We start from the raw sequence: 16,345 nt of genomic DNA, 5'->3' as shown, positions 1-16,345 counted from the left end.
GTGTTTGTCTGTGCCAGTGTTCGTCAGTCTTCCCGTGTGTATTCCTAATCCATTTTTCCCATTCGTTCCTCTATGTGTCAATGTGCCTGTGTGCGTGTTTGTGAATGTCCCGTGTAACGTGTCTAACGTCTTTTCCCCTATGTTCCCAGGGAGGGTGTTCTAGGCGGTCCGTGGCGGACGCTTCCCCGAGGGCAGTCACCTCCCAGACGCAGGACTGAGCGCGTCGGATCCGCCCATCGTCGTGGGTTCGGGGCACTCGGTCCTGTTGGCACCCCGGGACGGGTAGTGCCCTTGGAGGGGGCGTCTGTCACGTTGAGGACCCCGGCCCCTCCCTTTTGGGCGTGTGTAAACGTTGTCCACGTGCTCTGTCTGCGTTTTCGGAACTCCGTGGTGATAGCTTTGTTGTGTGAATAATGTGTCTCACCTGTGAATCGTCTCGTAATCACATGGGACTAATGTGGTCTGTCTATTTAATGTGCGCTCGCGCAGTGTCCTGTGCTCGTCGTTGTCGCCCTATCCGGACGGGATTAGTTTTTCAGGGGGACGTCTGTGAAAAATATTTCACCCTTGTACTCAGTGATAAAACTCTTGCATCCGTTTGTTTTTTTCGCTGTAACATGTTTTTCGCTGTACTCCGTGGTCGTCTGGTAATTTTAGTCCCGTCCGGATCCACATGTCTGAGTTTATACATGCAGACATCACCTCGCGTTTAATAAAACAGCTATATGTCCACTGCCACGCACCGTAGTTACACGTTGGGCGCGCGTTTTCACGGAGATCCACGTAAAGACAGCGGCGAGCGAAAATGGATTTACTGGATTTTTTAATGGATTTATTTTATTTAACGGATTTATTTAGCTATTTACATTCATTAGCGATTTTTTATAATGTGTTTTCTGTATTGGTTTAACAAAATAGCTTAACTTAAACGGAGATCTTAAATGCTGAACTGAACAGTAGTAAAGTTAAAAGTTAAAAAGGAATCATCAGAGTTGGCAGTGTGACATTATTAAACATGCTATCACGTGACAAGGCGATGTCATGTGACCGAGAAAGCCAAAAACTCACGGGTCCTCCTGTTTTTTCAATTGCTGTCCGGATGCAAGAGTTTTATCACTGAGTACAAGGATGAAATATTTTTCACAGACGTCCCCCTGAAAAACTAATCCCGTCCGGATAGGGCTTATGTCTGCACGTTGTGCTGATTGTGTGAGTGTTTATCGTGCGCTATTGCGCAATAGCCTACCCGTCTTTATTAAACGTGACGTTTGCTCTGCAACCCGAGGATTCTGTGTCTCGTCCTTGGCTGCGCCCGAACGTTACACTCTAACACTATATGAACTTTGAATATTAAAACCATTGTAGAAATTAAGTTCAGATGTGACCAGTAATGGTGCGCAAGTAAAAGAAAGACACGATCACACCAGTCTCATTGAAAATGAAAGATTTAATGAATAAAGTGAACCAATGCAAAACCCGTGACATAATCTAAATAAAGGATACAATAACCAGAAGTGAACTGGTACATACTAGTCAACACAACTAGTCCCTGAACATCAGGGGAGCCCTCACCTCTCATGGGGACTCTTCAAGACCCGCTCACCCCACAACATCAAGGGGCTTCTACTTAAAAGATCCCTAAAGGTCCAGAAATACTGCTTTACATCTCTGGGGAGAAACACCTGCACCTAAAATAAACACACACACACACATATTAATTGTGAAACGCACACATAACCTTACTTAATAATACATACACCTTGATACAGTAGTTTAGGCTATCAAAATCACATTACTATCCTTTTAATGTTGGTAAAAAAAATTCAGAATTTGACGTTCACCAATTGGTTTTCCCTGTTCCACAATAAACTGCGGTGCTGTTCCATTCTGGCGCCAATAAATGCTGCACCATTTAAAACTGAAAGACCCTAACACTAGACCCTAGCGTATAAAAACATACGTTGGTCTTAGTGTAAAGACAAGTGTTGTTTTGATATAATTATGCATTTATTTTAATTAGTGGTTGGCCGTAATCAGCGTTACCGGCCCACCATTTATTTTAATCCTCACTGTCAAATTATGGAGCGCTAGCTAGCTAGCTATCGCTATCAGTTTGCTAACTTAGCTAGGTTAGGTATGCTAGCAATAACTGTGCTAATCACCTCAACACGTTTGTTATTCGGTCCCTGGCATCAAGGTTTTGTACGTATATAACATCCGAGGGTGTTTTATTGTACATAATGCACTTGACATAATCAAATTAAACCTTTCAATAAGACTGAATAAATAACACTCACCGTGTTCATCTTTCTCCAAGAGGAAAATGGCGCCGACATTCTCCAGCTGAGGTTAAATAAGTGGGCGGAGTTTAATGACGTCTTTGCGGGAGTTATTTAGATGGATTAACACTGATTTGATCAACACTGTCAGATAACTCCAACACTGAACAACATTTAAATCTAACAATGTTAAAATTACTCTTTGGGAGTGAAAATCAACTCTGAAATGTTTAACCCTCAAAATTTAACACTCCAGTTTTTGCTGTGTACTCGTGTCTGTAGCAGGCATTTCAACACAAGTGACTTTGTTGTGACGGCCAGGGGAAAGAGAAAGCTCAACAGAGGAGCGGTGCCTTGTCTTTTTGCCTGGAACAATTTTAGCACACCCGCGCCGAAGCTTAACGTTTGGAAACGCCGGCCGAGATGCCCTTCCCCAGCTTTAGCTGCGCTGGACTCCGACTCTGAGATGGACGTGCAGATAGCACCTGATCACGACTACTGTGTTACTCCAACCACCTCAGCAGTGGTAGATGCTTTAGCAAACGAGAACGAAGTACTGAGGAAAAGAATACAAGAACTTGAACACCGGCTTGAAACGTTACAGCTGCAGTCCCGCTTTGGGCATCATCGTCTTGCAGGATCAGATGAAGACATTCGTTTTTACACAAGTTAAGTCCATGTTTTTTGAATAGTATTAAATTAACTACTTTGTGTATCAGTTCTATTTATATATCTTTTCAACTTAATAAGAATGTGTATGAATGTGTTGTCATGTCTTGTGCATTAGTCACAGTAGTGTACAGTACCGATAAGTCAACAGTGATTATCATTTTATTTTTAGATTTGCATCATACAAGCATCTCCAGGCCTTTTGGCAACTGGTGGAGACTGCTGTGAAAACCAGGATGGTCCGGATCACCAGTTCCTGTGCTGCCTCTGCCAACGTTGGTGAGCCAACTCAACAAAAAGCAACGGTCAGTTTTATAGTCAAGATCACAAATAAGTTCAAAATGTAATGTGCTGCAGTTCTCACACACACGTGAAGTAACTGCAGTGCACTTCAGATGTTTTACATGTAGAACAACTGAAGTACACTGCAGTTATTTTACTCACATACACACACACACACTAAAGAACAGTGTAAAATAGATTAAATATGCACAGTGTACCTAAAATAATGCCTAAAATAATGCCTACTGATAAATTTATCTTATTTCTTTTCACAGAAACTTGCACCGATAGACAAACTACTGCTCTTTCTGATGCACCTGTCTGTGGGCCTACCTCTCAGGGATCTTGCCAACCGCTTTGGTATTCACCGGACCACAGTCAGCAGTATTATTGCAACATGGACACACTTTCTGTACCATCTACTTGGTTCTGTTTGCTTGTGGATTCCAAAAGAAGAAGTGAAGGCTCACTTACCACCCGAATTCTCAGCATTTCCTGACACGCAAGTGGTGCTTGACTGCACAGAAATTTTTGCCAAACCCCCTCCTCTCTTGTTTTGCAGAGTGAGGTATTTTCCACTTACAAATCTCACACCACATTCAAGGCCATGATTGGCATTGCACCCCACGGCAGAGATGCTCACAAGTCATTTTTTGCAAGTCCAAGTCAAGTCTCAAGTCTTTGATCTCAAGTCCAAGTCAAGTCTCAAGTCTTTGTTCTCAAGTCCAAGTCAAGTCTCAAGTCTTTGTTCTCAAGTCCAAGTCAAGTCCCAAATATTTGAGTGACACTGTAGTCGCAAATCACTGTATAGTTGTAATGGTCTGTTATGACACTTCTGATGTATAATAGCTTAAACTGGTAAATGAAGAAATACAATTTTTAAAAGTGCGCACGCACACACAAATGTTTTCCAGATAAATTTTGTATCCGTATTTTTCTCCAAAAAGTATTTTTCTTACAAAACTGACATTTTTCTGGATACAATATTCGCTTCTTTCAGTAGAACATCTGCTATATTTTGTTTTAAAAGATAAAGGAGGGCTGTGAAATAAAAAAATCACATTTTTAACTATATATATGAAAGGTCTGCATATAAAGAAAATAGCAACCAAATTAGTGATTATAAAATAAAAATTAAAAACAGAATTCAAATTTTACAATAATAATGATTCTGACATAAAAAGCCCTACAGCAACAACTATTTGTCTCCTAATGAACTGGATCAAACACAATCTATTTGAACTTCAAGGTGTCTTTCAGTGTCCAATACAAGGAAAATGTTTATGCAACTAACGCATTACATTTTTAAAAGATCAGGATTGACAGGGTACTTGCACTTAGCCTGGCTCGGTGAGGGCGCATTATGAGGCCTCCATGACTGAACACCCTCTCTACTGGTGCACTGGTGGCAAGTCAATACCAATATTGCAATATTGCTAATAACCTTTCAGGCAGTGACTAACCTTTCCGGGTGGGTTTTCAGGTGGCGAATAAAATTAGATGTGGTGGAACCAGCGTACTGTGTTTTTATGCCTCACACTCTGCAGTTTGCTGCTCTTCTTATTTGCTACTTGTACTTGTTTTGTACCCAAAACTTATTATGAATGGTGGAACAGAAGCGAGCGTCCTCACCAGCGCCGTCATGATCGCGATGTTTTGCGGCGCGCGCAGTGCCAGGTTCGCGTGAGGTGTGCGGAGTCGCGCGCAACGGTCACTTGCGAAAAACTTGACGCGTCGCGACCGGCGCGAGGGTCCGCGCGCCGAAAATGTTACGTCAGCGGGAAGTAAAAAGCATTCAGACAGGCGGAGAAAAGGTTGTCAAATGAAACGCAAAAGAACATTACAAATAAAAGATTGTTCACGAGTCTCAAATCACGAGTCCAAGTCGAGTCGCAAGTCTTTTGAATGCAAGTCTAAAGCCTGGTTTATACTCGACGCGCAATGACGTAATCGCTGTGGCTCCGCCCGTGCGCGAGGGCCTCGTGCACCTCTCGAATTTTGTAACTTCGCGCGCGCGCCGCGCTTCAGCGCGATGGACAAAGTCATGTTTGCCGGGTTCATACACCTATACAAGGTGGAATTAAAGCACTTGTACGTCACTTTAAAGGTCCATTTCAATATTTCCCAGCACGTTAAACTTAATTAAGTTAAATATTTATACATATACTCAAAATGAATCGAAATAATTCGCTTTTTTTTAATCACATTAGTTTATGGTTGTTTATTTTCAAAACGCCCAATCTTAACGTCTTCACGTTCTCTCATGTTTCGCCCTGGAATGACAAGAGGCTCGCCTGATGTGTATATATACGGTCTCTGGTCAGGTAAAAATGTTCTTTCCCCGGTTTTGCAGGGGTTTTTTATTCTCCACTGCCACCTATCGCCACCTATCGTTTCGGAGAACGCCTACACCGCTCGCGCAGGGTCGCGCGAGGTGGGCGGAGTCGCGCGCTACGGTCGCTCGCGAAAGTATAAACCAGACCCTCCAGAAAGTTGCGATGTTGCGATTTGCAACTTCAAGCAAACACCGCGAATTCAGGGCGGTGTTGCAACTTCAGCCAATCACCGCAACTTTCCCGCAAATTTGACCAATCACTGATGTCGTCTTGATGTGACGTCGACAAACTCCCGCCTTACTTCCGTATATACGTTCAAGAGGAGCAGACTGAAAGCAGCATGAGCGACGAAAATAACGGCAAAAAGATCGTGAAAAGCAGTATCCCGGTACACTACATGAAAGCGGGGATAAACTGTCCAGATCCGACCCGCGAATTGATTATGATTGATCTATGGCCCCCTGGATGATATTTAATTACTATTAGAACCGGCCCGCAGGCCACAGCCGCCCGATGGTGTTTTGCACGCATAAACACTACATTCCCCACAATGCAACGGTAGCCCGCGAAGTCACTGCAGCGCACGCAAGCGGCGAGGGTTTATAAGTTTAAACTTTAAACTGAGATAAAGTTTAAAGTCAGAGATAAAGTTTATTCATCTCTGATCCATATCTATGAGTTACTAGTTTGCTCTGGCGCCAACCACTGGCGATCGATCTCGATATAATACTTAATTTGTGTCTATTTTACAGGCCGCCCGGTAACAACTTATGTTCGCTAACCCCGCCCCCCCCCCCCCCCCCCCGTCAACAATTAATGTTCTCCACCCCCTCCAGGTTCAAATCTCACTCCAAGCGATCTTGAAAAGTTGCCAACCCTGAATAAATAGGTAAATAGATAATTAAAATGGACTACTAAATAGAGGAAACCATACAACATTTACTCCCTATTGTAATGTACTCACAAAAAAGCAAAAACACACCGCAACTTCCATCGCAATTTTTTTGAAAAACACCCGCAACATCAAACATTTTAGCCCGCAACAATCACAAAAAAGGCCCGCGAAATCCTGGTGGGACTGATAAACCAGGCTTAACTGAAGTCACTGTATATGCGACTTAAGTGCGACTCGAGTCCGAGTCCCAAACTCGAGTCCCCATCTCTGCCCCACGGTCCCATCACCTTTGTGTCTGCATTATATGCAGGCTCTTTGAGCGACCGGGAAATCTTTAAGCTGTCTAATCTTTAACCAATTGGCTAGTTGCGTAAGAAGACGCTGCCGGTTTCCGGTCTACGGTTGGTAAGCGGAGACATTTCCGCTTCTCTACGCCGGTCAGCAAGCAGTATGGCTTTCTATAAGCGATGCCTTCAGGATTTGCCGAAAATAACTATAAACGATGTTCAGAGAATCATTCAGGCTTCGACAGCAGCACCCAGAAGTAAGCGAGAGAAGGGCTTCAAGATGTACGTCTCGAGTTACATCGACAATTACGAAGGTAAGTGTATTTATCTAGAGAACTAAGCTAGCTAACTCATTAGCTCAGTAGCTAGCTAGCTAGGTTAGCTAACCATATCTCCCGTATGTTAACTTCCACAGATGATTTGCTTTCTTGGAGATAACGTTGTTACGTAACTTTGCAATATAGCTGTTGAATAACTTGACTAATGTTGTCCAGTGTAAGTGTGTTGGTGATAACATTATATTGTTCCCAGTATCAAATAAAGATCCAGGAACAGGGAGAGTGAGCGTCCGAGCTACCTGCCATAGGTCTATGAGGAAGCATGAGAAACCTCACAACCTCAGAGTACGATGGAAGATAGTTCAGTTGTTCAGCAGTTCCAAGGCAGTTCTTTTCAAGCTATGTTATGGGGGTTTTATGTGGCTATATATATATATAAATACATTTTCTAAATCACTTATCTAAATTGAATCTAAATTATTCTAAATCATCTGCCATCACTCACTCAGCCTTCATAAAACCCCCAAAAAGTGTTTGGTGGCTGTTCTTTGCCGCATGTTTGTTTTTATGTATTGGATTGCTGTTCAGTTGTATAAACTGTATTTTAACTTAATTTTGAATAAATTCAAACACTAAAACAGTGTTCCAAATATACTATTTTATGCAACTTAGGTTAAAACCACTAGATACTATGATCACTCAAAACAATTTGAACAGCTTTCCTATTGTTCTGTTTATGTAAAAATCGATGAGATATTGTTGTCTACTATGATTGTAACACAACACCATTTTCCTTTTAAAAGATTGTCTTTGAGGACTCCTCCCTTGTGCAGCTGATTGAAGCCGAGTGTTCATGTGTAGCTGGAACAGCACTGTGTAACCATAATGTTGCACTGCTGTACCAGACTGCACACTACTCTCAGCTGAATCTTGCTGCTGTTCCCCCAGTCCTGAGCTATACAGAGACAGAGCAATGCTGGCACAAGCCGAGAATCATGGTAAGTATATCCCAGTAAGATCCCAGATAAAAAACACATTTTACAAAGGATTTACTATCTGTTTTACAGAATACATATTGGCCATTTTGTTATATTATAAATATTAGAAATACCTGTAGTCAGACAATATGTGGCAGAAGCACAATGTAGCTGAATTACCAAGTGTTACCAAGTACCTTTTATAAAGCCCATTTCAGTTTTTTAATAATGTTTTATTAAACCCCTTAAAGCCTGAATTTATGTAGCTGTATGTGAAAACATTTTTCATGTGTGTTTTTGCCTTTAAGTAGATGGTAAATATTGTTGAGATTATTAATTTCACTTTTGCACAAAAAATAAATAGAAATTTTGGTATGTTGCAATTTTGCAACAACAGGCAATATGGTCTATTTGCGGTAAATTTGGTATGTTGCAAATTTGCTACAGCAGGCATAATGGTCCATACTAAGAAAACAACAACAGAGTAATATAACATTGAAAAAACAATGTTTTATTTATTCACACACAAACACAAATTAATGTCACCACACAATAAACACAAATATTACAGATTAATTTGCAGAGGTGTCAATTCCAGGTTCAGAAAGTAAAAGTCCTCACCAGGATTTTGCTCAGGCTTCCTGGATTGTGTTGATTGCACTAATTTTACCTGGATTGCACTAATTAGAAAATCTAGCAAGCTTGAGCAAAATCCTGGTGAGGACTTTCTTTCTGAACCTGGAATTGACACCTCTGTGAATTTGAATTCTAGATTCATTTCAATTGTAAATGAAGTTTTGAAATGTACAGTATGCTGCTGAACCTAAAATAATGATTGGAAATGCACAGAAAAATTTCACAAACAATGCAACAATAACAATGTTGACTCAAAGTAACTTCATGGAACAGGGGCTGACAACCATACACCTACACACCACCACACACACACACACACACACACACACACAAAACAATGTAAACAAACTATGTAACAATGTCTTTGTCTTTCTTACTCATGGAATGCATGTAAGCAGTTTTTTGTCTTAGTCAGGCATAAGTGAACGTCACATTTTCCATAAAACTAGTAATTATAATCCAGCAAGTCTAAACCAGATCTGGACCGGTTATGGACCTGGTCTAAATCTGGTCTATACCGGGTATACCCGAAAAGCGTTTCTCTATATACCGCTAGTTAGCGGTTAGCCTTATGGCCTGCTGTAGCATATATGCGACAAAGCGAAATATTATAATAACTTCAAAAACACTTGTCACTAATATTTCACATCATTATGTTGATTGTATAAGACCACAATAAGCAATAATAATTTTTTTTCTTAGCACAACATCCCTTATAAACACCACAGGATCCGATTTTTCAGCCTCCTATCGATAGCTTAGCGTAGCAGAGTAATACTTGTGCGTAAACCGGAAATAAGTCCGCCAATTTGTGATCCCACTAGAAACAAGTGCTTGTCAAAGGTTCCTAGGTTCGTAACGAATATGCACTAACAGTCATTGGGGGAATGCAGGCGCTATCTTGGCTGATTGATTGAATCAAACGGTTAGTCGCGTTTTTGCAACAACAGGCGTTAATAGGGTTTGAAGCCAGGTCGGGTCAGTGACATGGTTGTGATGTCAACCAAGCCAAAGCAGAGAACTGTTGCTAATGGTGTAAGGTAAGTATTTACTGTTATTTTACACAGTCGAGTCACAATATTATAGACACTTCCGAAGTTCTACACCCATTGTTGCATCTCCACTGATATTCTAGGACAATGTAGTTCTATAATTACAGACTGTAGTCCTGCATCCGTTTCTCTGCATATTATCACCCTGCTCAATACTCAGGACCCCATAGGATAGACCACCACAGAAACGGATGCAGGATGATATTCTGTAATTATAGAACTACACAGTGTTCCTATATGATCAGTGGAGCTGAAAAAATAAACAATGAGTGTAGAAACAAAGAGGTGGCCATAGCATCGTCACTTGAATGTATATAAGTTGAAACAACATCACAGCTACTACTGGCAGGTCCAAGGTCAGCTCCTGATTACAGGCATGGAGTAGTGTGACTTTGTAGTGTTTGCAGACGAGGACATGGTGATTCAGAGGATCTACAGAGACTTTGTCAAAGAGCTTGTTTTCTTTAACCCTTCGGATACATCTCTCTACATGAACTCGCAAGCGGGCAATGGACTGGGTCTGCTGGACATCCTCTCTACACATTTGGCTCCCCTTTGAAAGAAAGGCAGGTCGGTAGACCTTGCAAGGAACAAGGTTGTCCACGAGAAAACCCTTGTCCACCATAATTGCAGTGTCGGCAGTGAGGAATTTGGTGATTCCAGACAGCTTAAAGATTTCCCGGTCGCTGCATATAATGCAGACACAAAGGTGATGGGACCGTGGGGTGCAATGCCAATCATGGCCTTGAATGTGGTGTGAGATTTGTAAGTGGAAAATACCTCACTCTGCAAAACAAGAGAGGAGGGGGTTTGGCAAAAAATTTCTGTGCAGTCAAGCACCACTTGCGTGTCAGGAAATGCTGAGAATTCGGGTGGTAAGTGAGCCTTCACTTCTTCTTTTTGAATCCACAAGCAAACAGAACCAAGTAGATGGTACAGAAAGTGTGTCCATGTTGCAATAATTCTGCTGACTGTGGTCCGGTGAATACCAAAGCGGTTGGCAAGATCCCTGAGAGGTAGGCCCACAGACAGATGCATCAGAAAGAGCAGTAGTTCGTCTATCGGTGCAAGTTTCTGTGAAAAGAAATAAGATAAATTTATCAGTAGGCATTATTTTAGGTACACTGTACATATTTAATCTATTTTACACTGTTCTTTTGTGTGTGTGTGTGTGTGTGTGTGTGTGTGTGTGTGTGTGTGTGTGTGTGTGTGTGTGTGTGAGAGTAAAATAACTGCAGTGTACTTCAGTTGTTCTACATGTAAAACATCTGAAGTGCACTCCAGTTACTTCACGTGTGTGTGAGAACTGCAGCACATTACATTTTGATCTTTTTTGTGATCTTGACTATATAACTGACCGTTGCTTTTTGTTGAGTTGGCTCACCAACGTTGGCAGAGGCAGCACAGGAACTGGTGATCCGGACCATCCTGGTTTTCACAGCAGGCTCCACCAGTTGCCAAAAGGCCTGGAGATGATTGTATGATGCAAATCTAAAAATAAAATGATAATCACTGTTGACTTATCGGTACTGTACACTACTGTGACTAATGCACAAGACATGACAACACATTCATACACATTCTTGTTAAGTTGAAAAGATATATAAATAGAACTGATACACAAAGTAGTTAATTTAATACTATTCAAAAAACATGGACCTACCTTGTGTAAAAATGAATGTCATCTGATCCTGCAAGACGATGAAGCCCAAAGCGGGACTGCAGCTGTAACGTTTCAAGCCGGTGTTCCAGTTCTTGTATTCTTTTCCTCAGTGCTTCGTTCTCGTTTGCTAAAGCATCTGCCGCTGCTGAGGTGGTTGGAGTAACACAGTAGTCGTGATCAGGCGCTATTTGCACGTCCATCTCAGAGTCGGAGTTCGGCGCTGCTAAAGCCGGGGAAGGGCATCTTGGCTTTGGCGCGGGTGTGCTAAAATTGTTCCACGCAAAAAGACAAGGCACCGCTCCTCTGTTGAGCTTTCTCTTTCCCCCGGCCGTCACAACAAAGTCACTCGTGTTGAAATGCCGGCTTGTTGAAATTTTCCCTTTTTCTCTCTCTCCCCCTCTCCTCTTTTCTTTTCCCCTCTTTTCTATCCTCTCATGGTCCACCTAACCCCAATAATTGTCATCACTTTATTATACTGAATTGTTATTACTTGATCTATTATTTGATATAAAAACAAAGTTGTTCTCCAAAGATGGGGGGGGGGGGGTGTGGAGGTGGGCCCAAAAAAATATATAATAAAAATAAAAACAGTTCTATTCAGTCTAATTCTATGCTTCTATTGCTTGCTTTTCGGAGTTAGTTCAACCTTAAATATCCACTGTCCCGGATAGAAGTGAACACGAAGCACACAGAGGAGAGGTGAATCACTGACTCATACTCGCGCTGGTGGTATTCCACTTAGTCCGTTTATTTGCTGGTTGACCAAAATAAACCTGGGCTCCATCATTGACTGTTCATACATGAACTGGTGAGTTGTCCAAAGCTCATTAAATGCGTTACTTACATAAATAAAATAAAGATAAAATAAAGAGCTAGTGGTCTGAGTCGGTCTACGGCAGAAAGCTAAAAAAAACAACAATATTCCAAACGCACGCTCAACTCACTCCCTTAATCCTTTCATGCATAGAGGTCACTACAGTGTACAGCTGTTTAAAAGTGTTTTTTCTCTATATATGCTTGCAATTTTGGACACCGCTGCATATAGTCCACTCTAGTGGAAGCTATTGCATCATCCCGTACAAAAAAATCCCATTGGCTAGTCAATGCAATGGGAGAATGTAGTCAGTGAAACCAAGATGGCCGAAAGACAGGGAGAAAGACCAAACACCTTGGCTATTTCTGTTTCTACCTTCTATAAAACGATACCATTGCAGGTGAAAAAAATATAATTACATCAAGTAACATCTAAGGTGACATATTATCTAAAGATAAGATTTTTGAAATTCTGATTTTACAATTGGAGGAAATGCAGATTAATCATCTGTCCACTCAATTGTACATCATGCATCACATATTTCAACTTTAATTTCAATTACTACCAGTGTTGTTCATGAAAATAATTCATATCATTTAATGTTTTGGCTTCTTTATGTTTTTATAATGTAATTGGGGTTTTTTTTTTCTTTAAATCCTTATATTTTGTAGAGCTCAAAAAACAGGCATACAGTGTAATAGAGGAGTTTCCAGACTCAAGTGAGGAAGACTGTGCTTCTAGTAGCAGTGATGAGGAATGGCTGCCAGTACAGACAGGTGCAAGCAGAGAAGTAGGGTCAAGCAGTGATAGTGAAGGTGAGGAGTCTGGAAATGTTGCAGAGGGAGTTGAGGCTGAGGAAGGAGATGAGGCTGTTGAACCTGAGGGACCACCTTCCAGGGCTCAGGGGAAAAAAGCAAAAGAAAAGAGTGTCAAAAATGTTTGGAAAGCTAAGGATAACCAGTTTGAGGGAAACTTGCCTCCTTTCTTAGGAGAGAGCAAGATGAATGTTGAGGGAGCAGATCCAATAGATTTCTTCATGCATCTTTTCACCCAGAATATGATCAATGACATTGTACACAATACAAACCTGTACGCTGTCCAGAAAGGAAAAGACAAGCTGGCATTGACCTCAGAGGAGTTCAAAACTTTTCTTGGAATTAATATGATAATGTCATATGTCAGATATCCTAGATCCAGAATGTACTGGTCATCAGAGACAGGACTTCGTCTTTAACTGATAGCTGATGCAATGCCAGTGAACAGATTCGAGCAAATTCTTAGTTACATGCACTTTGTTGATAACTACTCACTGGACCCCAAAAATGCTGACAGGTTTGTCAAAATCAGACCAGTCTTGGATGCACTCAAGAAAACCTTCCACTCAGTACTTGACCCAGAAGAATTTCAGTCAGTCGATGAGATGATGATTCCCTACAAGGGATGCCTGTCTATCAAACAATATGTCCCCAAGAAACCCAAACCCTGGGGAATTAAAGTTTTAAAGTGTGGGTACGAGCAGGATCCTCTGGGTACATGTACAACTTTGAACCCTACCAAGGTCCAGCTGGGGGACGAGGTGAGATCAGTCAGCTGGGAATGGCTGGAGATGTAGTCATGCCCCTTTGTCAAGACATTCAGGACAAGAACCACAAGGTGTTTTTTGACAATTTCTTTTGCACAATTCCCCTCCTTCAGGCACTGGAACAACAAGGAATCTATGGCACTGGTACATGTAGAAGCAACAGACTCCATGGAGCACAAGAAAAGCTGAAAAGTGAAAAGCAAATGAAGCAAGAAGGAAGAGGATCTGTCTCTGTCATGACCAATGCTCAAAACATCACTGTCACATGCTGGTTGGATAGTTCAGTTATTCACATGGCCTCTTCCTGTGCCGGCCTGTACCCAACAGATGTGGCACAGAGATGGAGCAAAAAAGAGAAGCAAATGCTCAACATCCAAAGGCCATTTTCTGTGAAATTGTACAATCAGCATATGGGTGGAGTAGATCTCATGGATCAATGTGTTGCCATGTATCCCCACCAACGCAGAAACAAACGGTGGTACATAAGAGTGTTCTTTCACTTCCTTGATGTCACAACTGTGAATGCCTGGCTCCTTTATAGAATGTCTGGAAATAAAGCAAAGGATCTGCTGCACTTCAAGGCGTCAATAGCTCGTGCTCTTATCAATGCAGGATCCGTGAAGATACACACCAGAGGCAGACCCAGTGCCACTCCACCAATGGCAAAACGGAGAGCAGTGTGTAAGGCCCCCCCTGAGATCCAGTATGCCCCTGGAAACCACTGGCCCCAGCTCAAGGAAGCAAAAAATGCTAGCAGATGCCAAGATGGTGCATGCACACGAAGAACCAAGTACATCTGCATGCAGTGTCTTGTAGCTTTGTGCCCCGGATGCTTTGGTAACTATCATAGAAAATAGTCTCGGAAATGAGCAATGAGAATGATTTGACAGGAAATATGATACATGATATAAGATATAAGAATATGCTCAGTTCAGAAACTTGACGAGAATACAGTATGATAAATACCAGTTACAGTCAAGATTCATTTACATTGACAATATCAACACCCAGAATTTTCATTCTAGTTACCTTATACTTAGCCTGATTGTGTGATTTATTTGTAACTTGTGTATTAGTCTGTATAATTTGTTTTTGTATAATTTGTGTGTTAACGGGCCGCCCAATGGAGGATGGGTTCCCTTTTGAGTCTTGGTCCTCCCAAGGTTTCTTCCTATTCCCCACCATCTAGGAAGTTTTTCCTTGCCACTGTTGCCTTTGGCTTGCTCATTAGTGTCACGTCCAGCCCCTCCCTCCTCCCTGGTCCCACCTAGCTCCCCGCTCCCATTCGTTCGTTCCTCCCTCTGTCTGTCACGCCCTCGTCGTCAGTCTCGTACACCTGAGTCTTGTTCCACCGTCGTGTTCCTGTGTAAAAAAACCCCCTAGTGTTTTACCCCGGTGTCGGTCATTCCCTGTACGTGAGTCCCTCTGTTTTACCTTATAATCTGTTCTTGTCATTGCCCGTGTACTCCCTCTCTGTTTCGTTCTTAGTCTTCGCTTGTTGGTCATGTTTCTCCCGTGTTCAGTGCTTGTCATGGCCTGGTGGTTAGGGAACTGGTCTTGTGACCGGAGGGTCGTAGGTTCGATTCCCAGACCTGAGGCCATGACTGAGGTGCCCTTGAGCAAGGCACCTAACCCCAACTGCTCCCCGGGCGCCGGGCTAGGGCTGCCCACCGCTCTGGGCACGTGTGCACCACAGCTCCCTAGTAATCACTAGTGTGTGTGTTTGTGTGTGTTCTAATTGCACAGATGGGTAAATGCGGAGGACAAATTTCGATTGGGGTGTAAATTCACAATTGACAAATATGGCACATTTCATTTCATTTGTGCTTTCTTTGTGCACGTTCCTCATCCTTGGTAGTCTTTTGTAGTTTTTATCTCATTGTCTGTTTAGTTATAAGTTATGCGGTTGTGTTCTCCCTGTTTCATTGCTTCCCTTGTTATGTTCCTCCCCTCCGTATGTTTACATAGTTCTCGGTTTGTTATGGTCTCTACGTTAACGTTTCCCTGTTGTTTAACTTACCTGTATAATTGGTGTCCTCTCCCTTTTGTTTAGTATGGTTCCCTCTGCCTTCCTTGTTGTAGTCGTGTTTGTTACTCTCTCTTATTAAATACCCTGAAATCTGCATTTGCGTCATGCCTGCCCGTCACAAATGTAACAATTAGGGATTTGGACCCATAGTATTGTTAATCTTGTAAATCCTGTAAAGCGCTTTGTGACAACATATGTTGTGAAAAGCACTATACAAATATATTTGATTTGATTTGATTCTATGAGGTTCGACAGTTCAGACTTTTACTTGGGTCACACTATCCTCCTCAGTTCAGAGGAACCACCATTCCAACAGAATACCATATTAAAACTATATAAATTACAAATATACCTATGACTACCAAGTTATTACATTGATGTTTTTTACAATAAAAAATGCATGAAGCACACAGATAAATTTCTTTATCGAATAAACATAGATTTTATTTTTTTCAAAACCTTGTTTTACATCCCTAAGGATGTATAAAAACACTTAGTAAAAAAAATCCTGACTATTATAATCCATATATAATCCTGAATGTAATTATAATTTATAGTTCATGCAT

The 16,345-nt window shown here is 41.7% G+C and overlaps 1 protein-coding gene and 1 long non-coding RNA gene across 2 annotated transcripts; one reads left to right on the top strand and one right to left on the bottom strand.

Moving 5' to 3' along the window:
• The first annotated feature begins 6,403 nt into the window (after positions 1-6,403).
• Positions 6,404-10,451, top strand: LOC143510856 (uncharacterized). The gene is made up of 4 exons (XM_077001092.1): positions 6,404-7,062; positions 7,280-7,371; positions 7,830-8,024; positions 10,254-10,451. The coding sequence occupies exons 1-4, from the start codon at positions 6,912-6,914 to the stop codon at positions 10,449-10,451; spliced, it is 636 nt and encodes a 211-aa protein (XP_076857207.1). The 5' UTR covers positions 6,404-6,911.
• A 184-nt stretch (positions 10,452-10,635) lies between these two features.
• Positions 10,636-11,660, bottom strand: LOC143526953 (uncharacterized). The gene is made up of 3 exons (XR_013134004.1): positions 11,355-11,660; positions 11,050-11,182; positions 10,636-10,765 (listed from the first exon to the last, which is right to left on the bottom strand). It is a non-coding gene; the product is annotated as an uncharacterized LOC143526953 (long non-coding RNA).
• Positions 11,661-16,345: the final 4,685 nt, after the last annotated feature.

The sequence above is a fragment of the Brachyhypopomus gauderio genome, chromosome 1 (assembly GCF_052324685.1).
Source record: "Brachyhypopomus gauderio isolate BG-103 chromosome 1, BGAUD_0.2, whole genome shotgun sequence".
Taxonomy (NCBI): Eukaryota; Metazoa; Chordata; class Actinopteri; order Gymnotiformes; family Hypopomidae; genus Brachyhypopomus; species Brachyhypopomus gauderio.
Note: the sequence above shows the minus strand (reverse complement) of the source record. Positions and strands in the feature narration are given on the sequence as shown.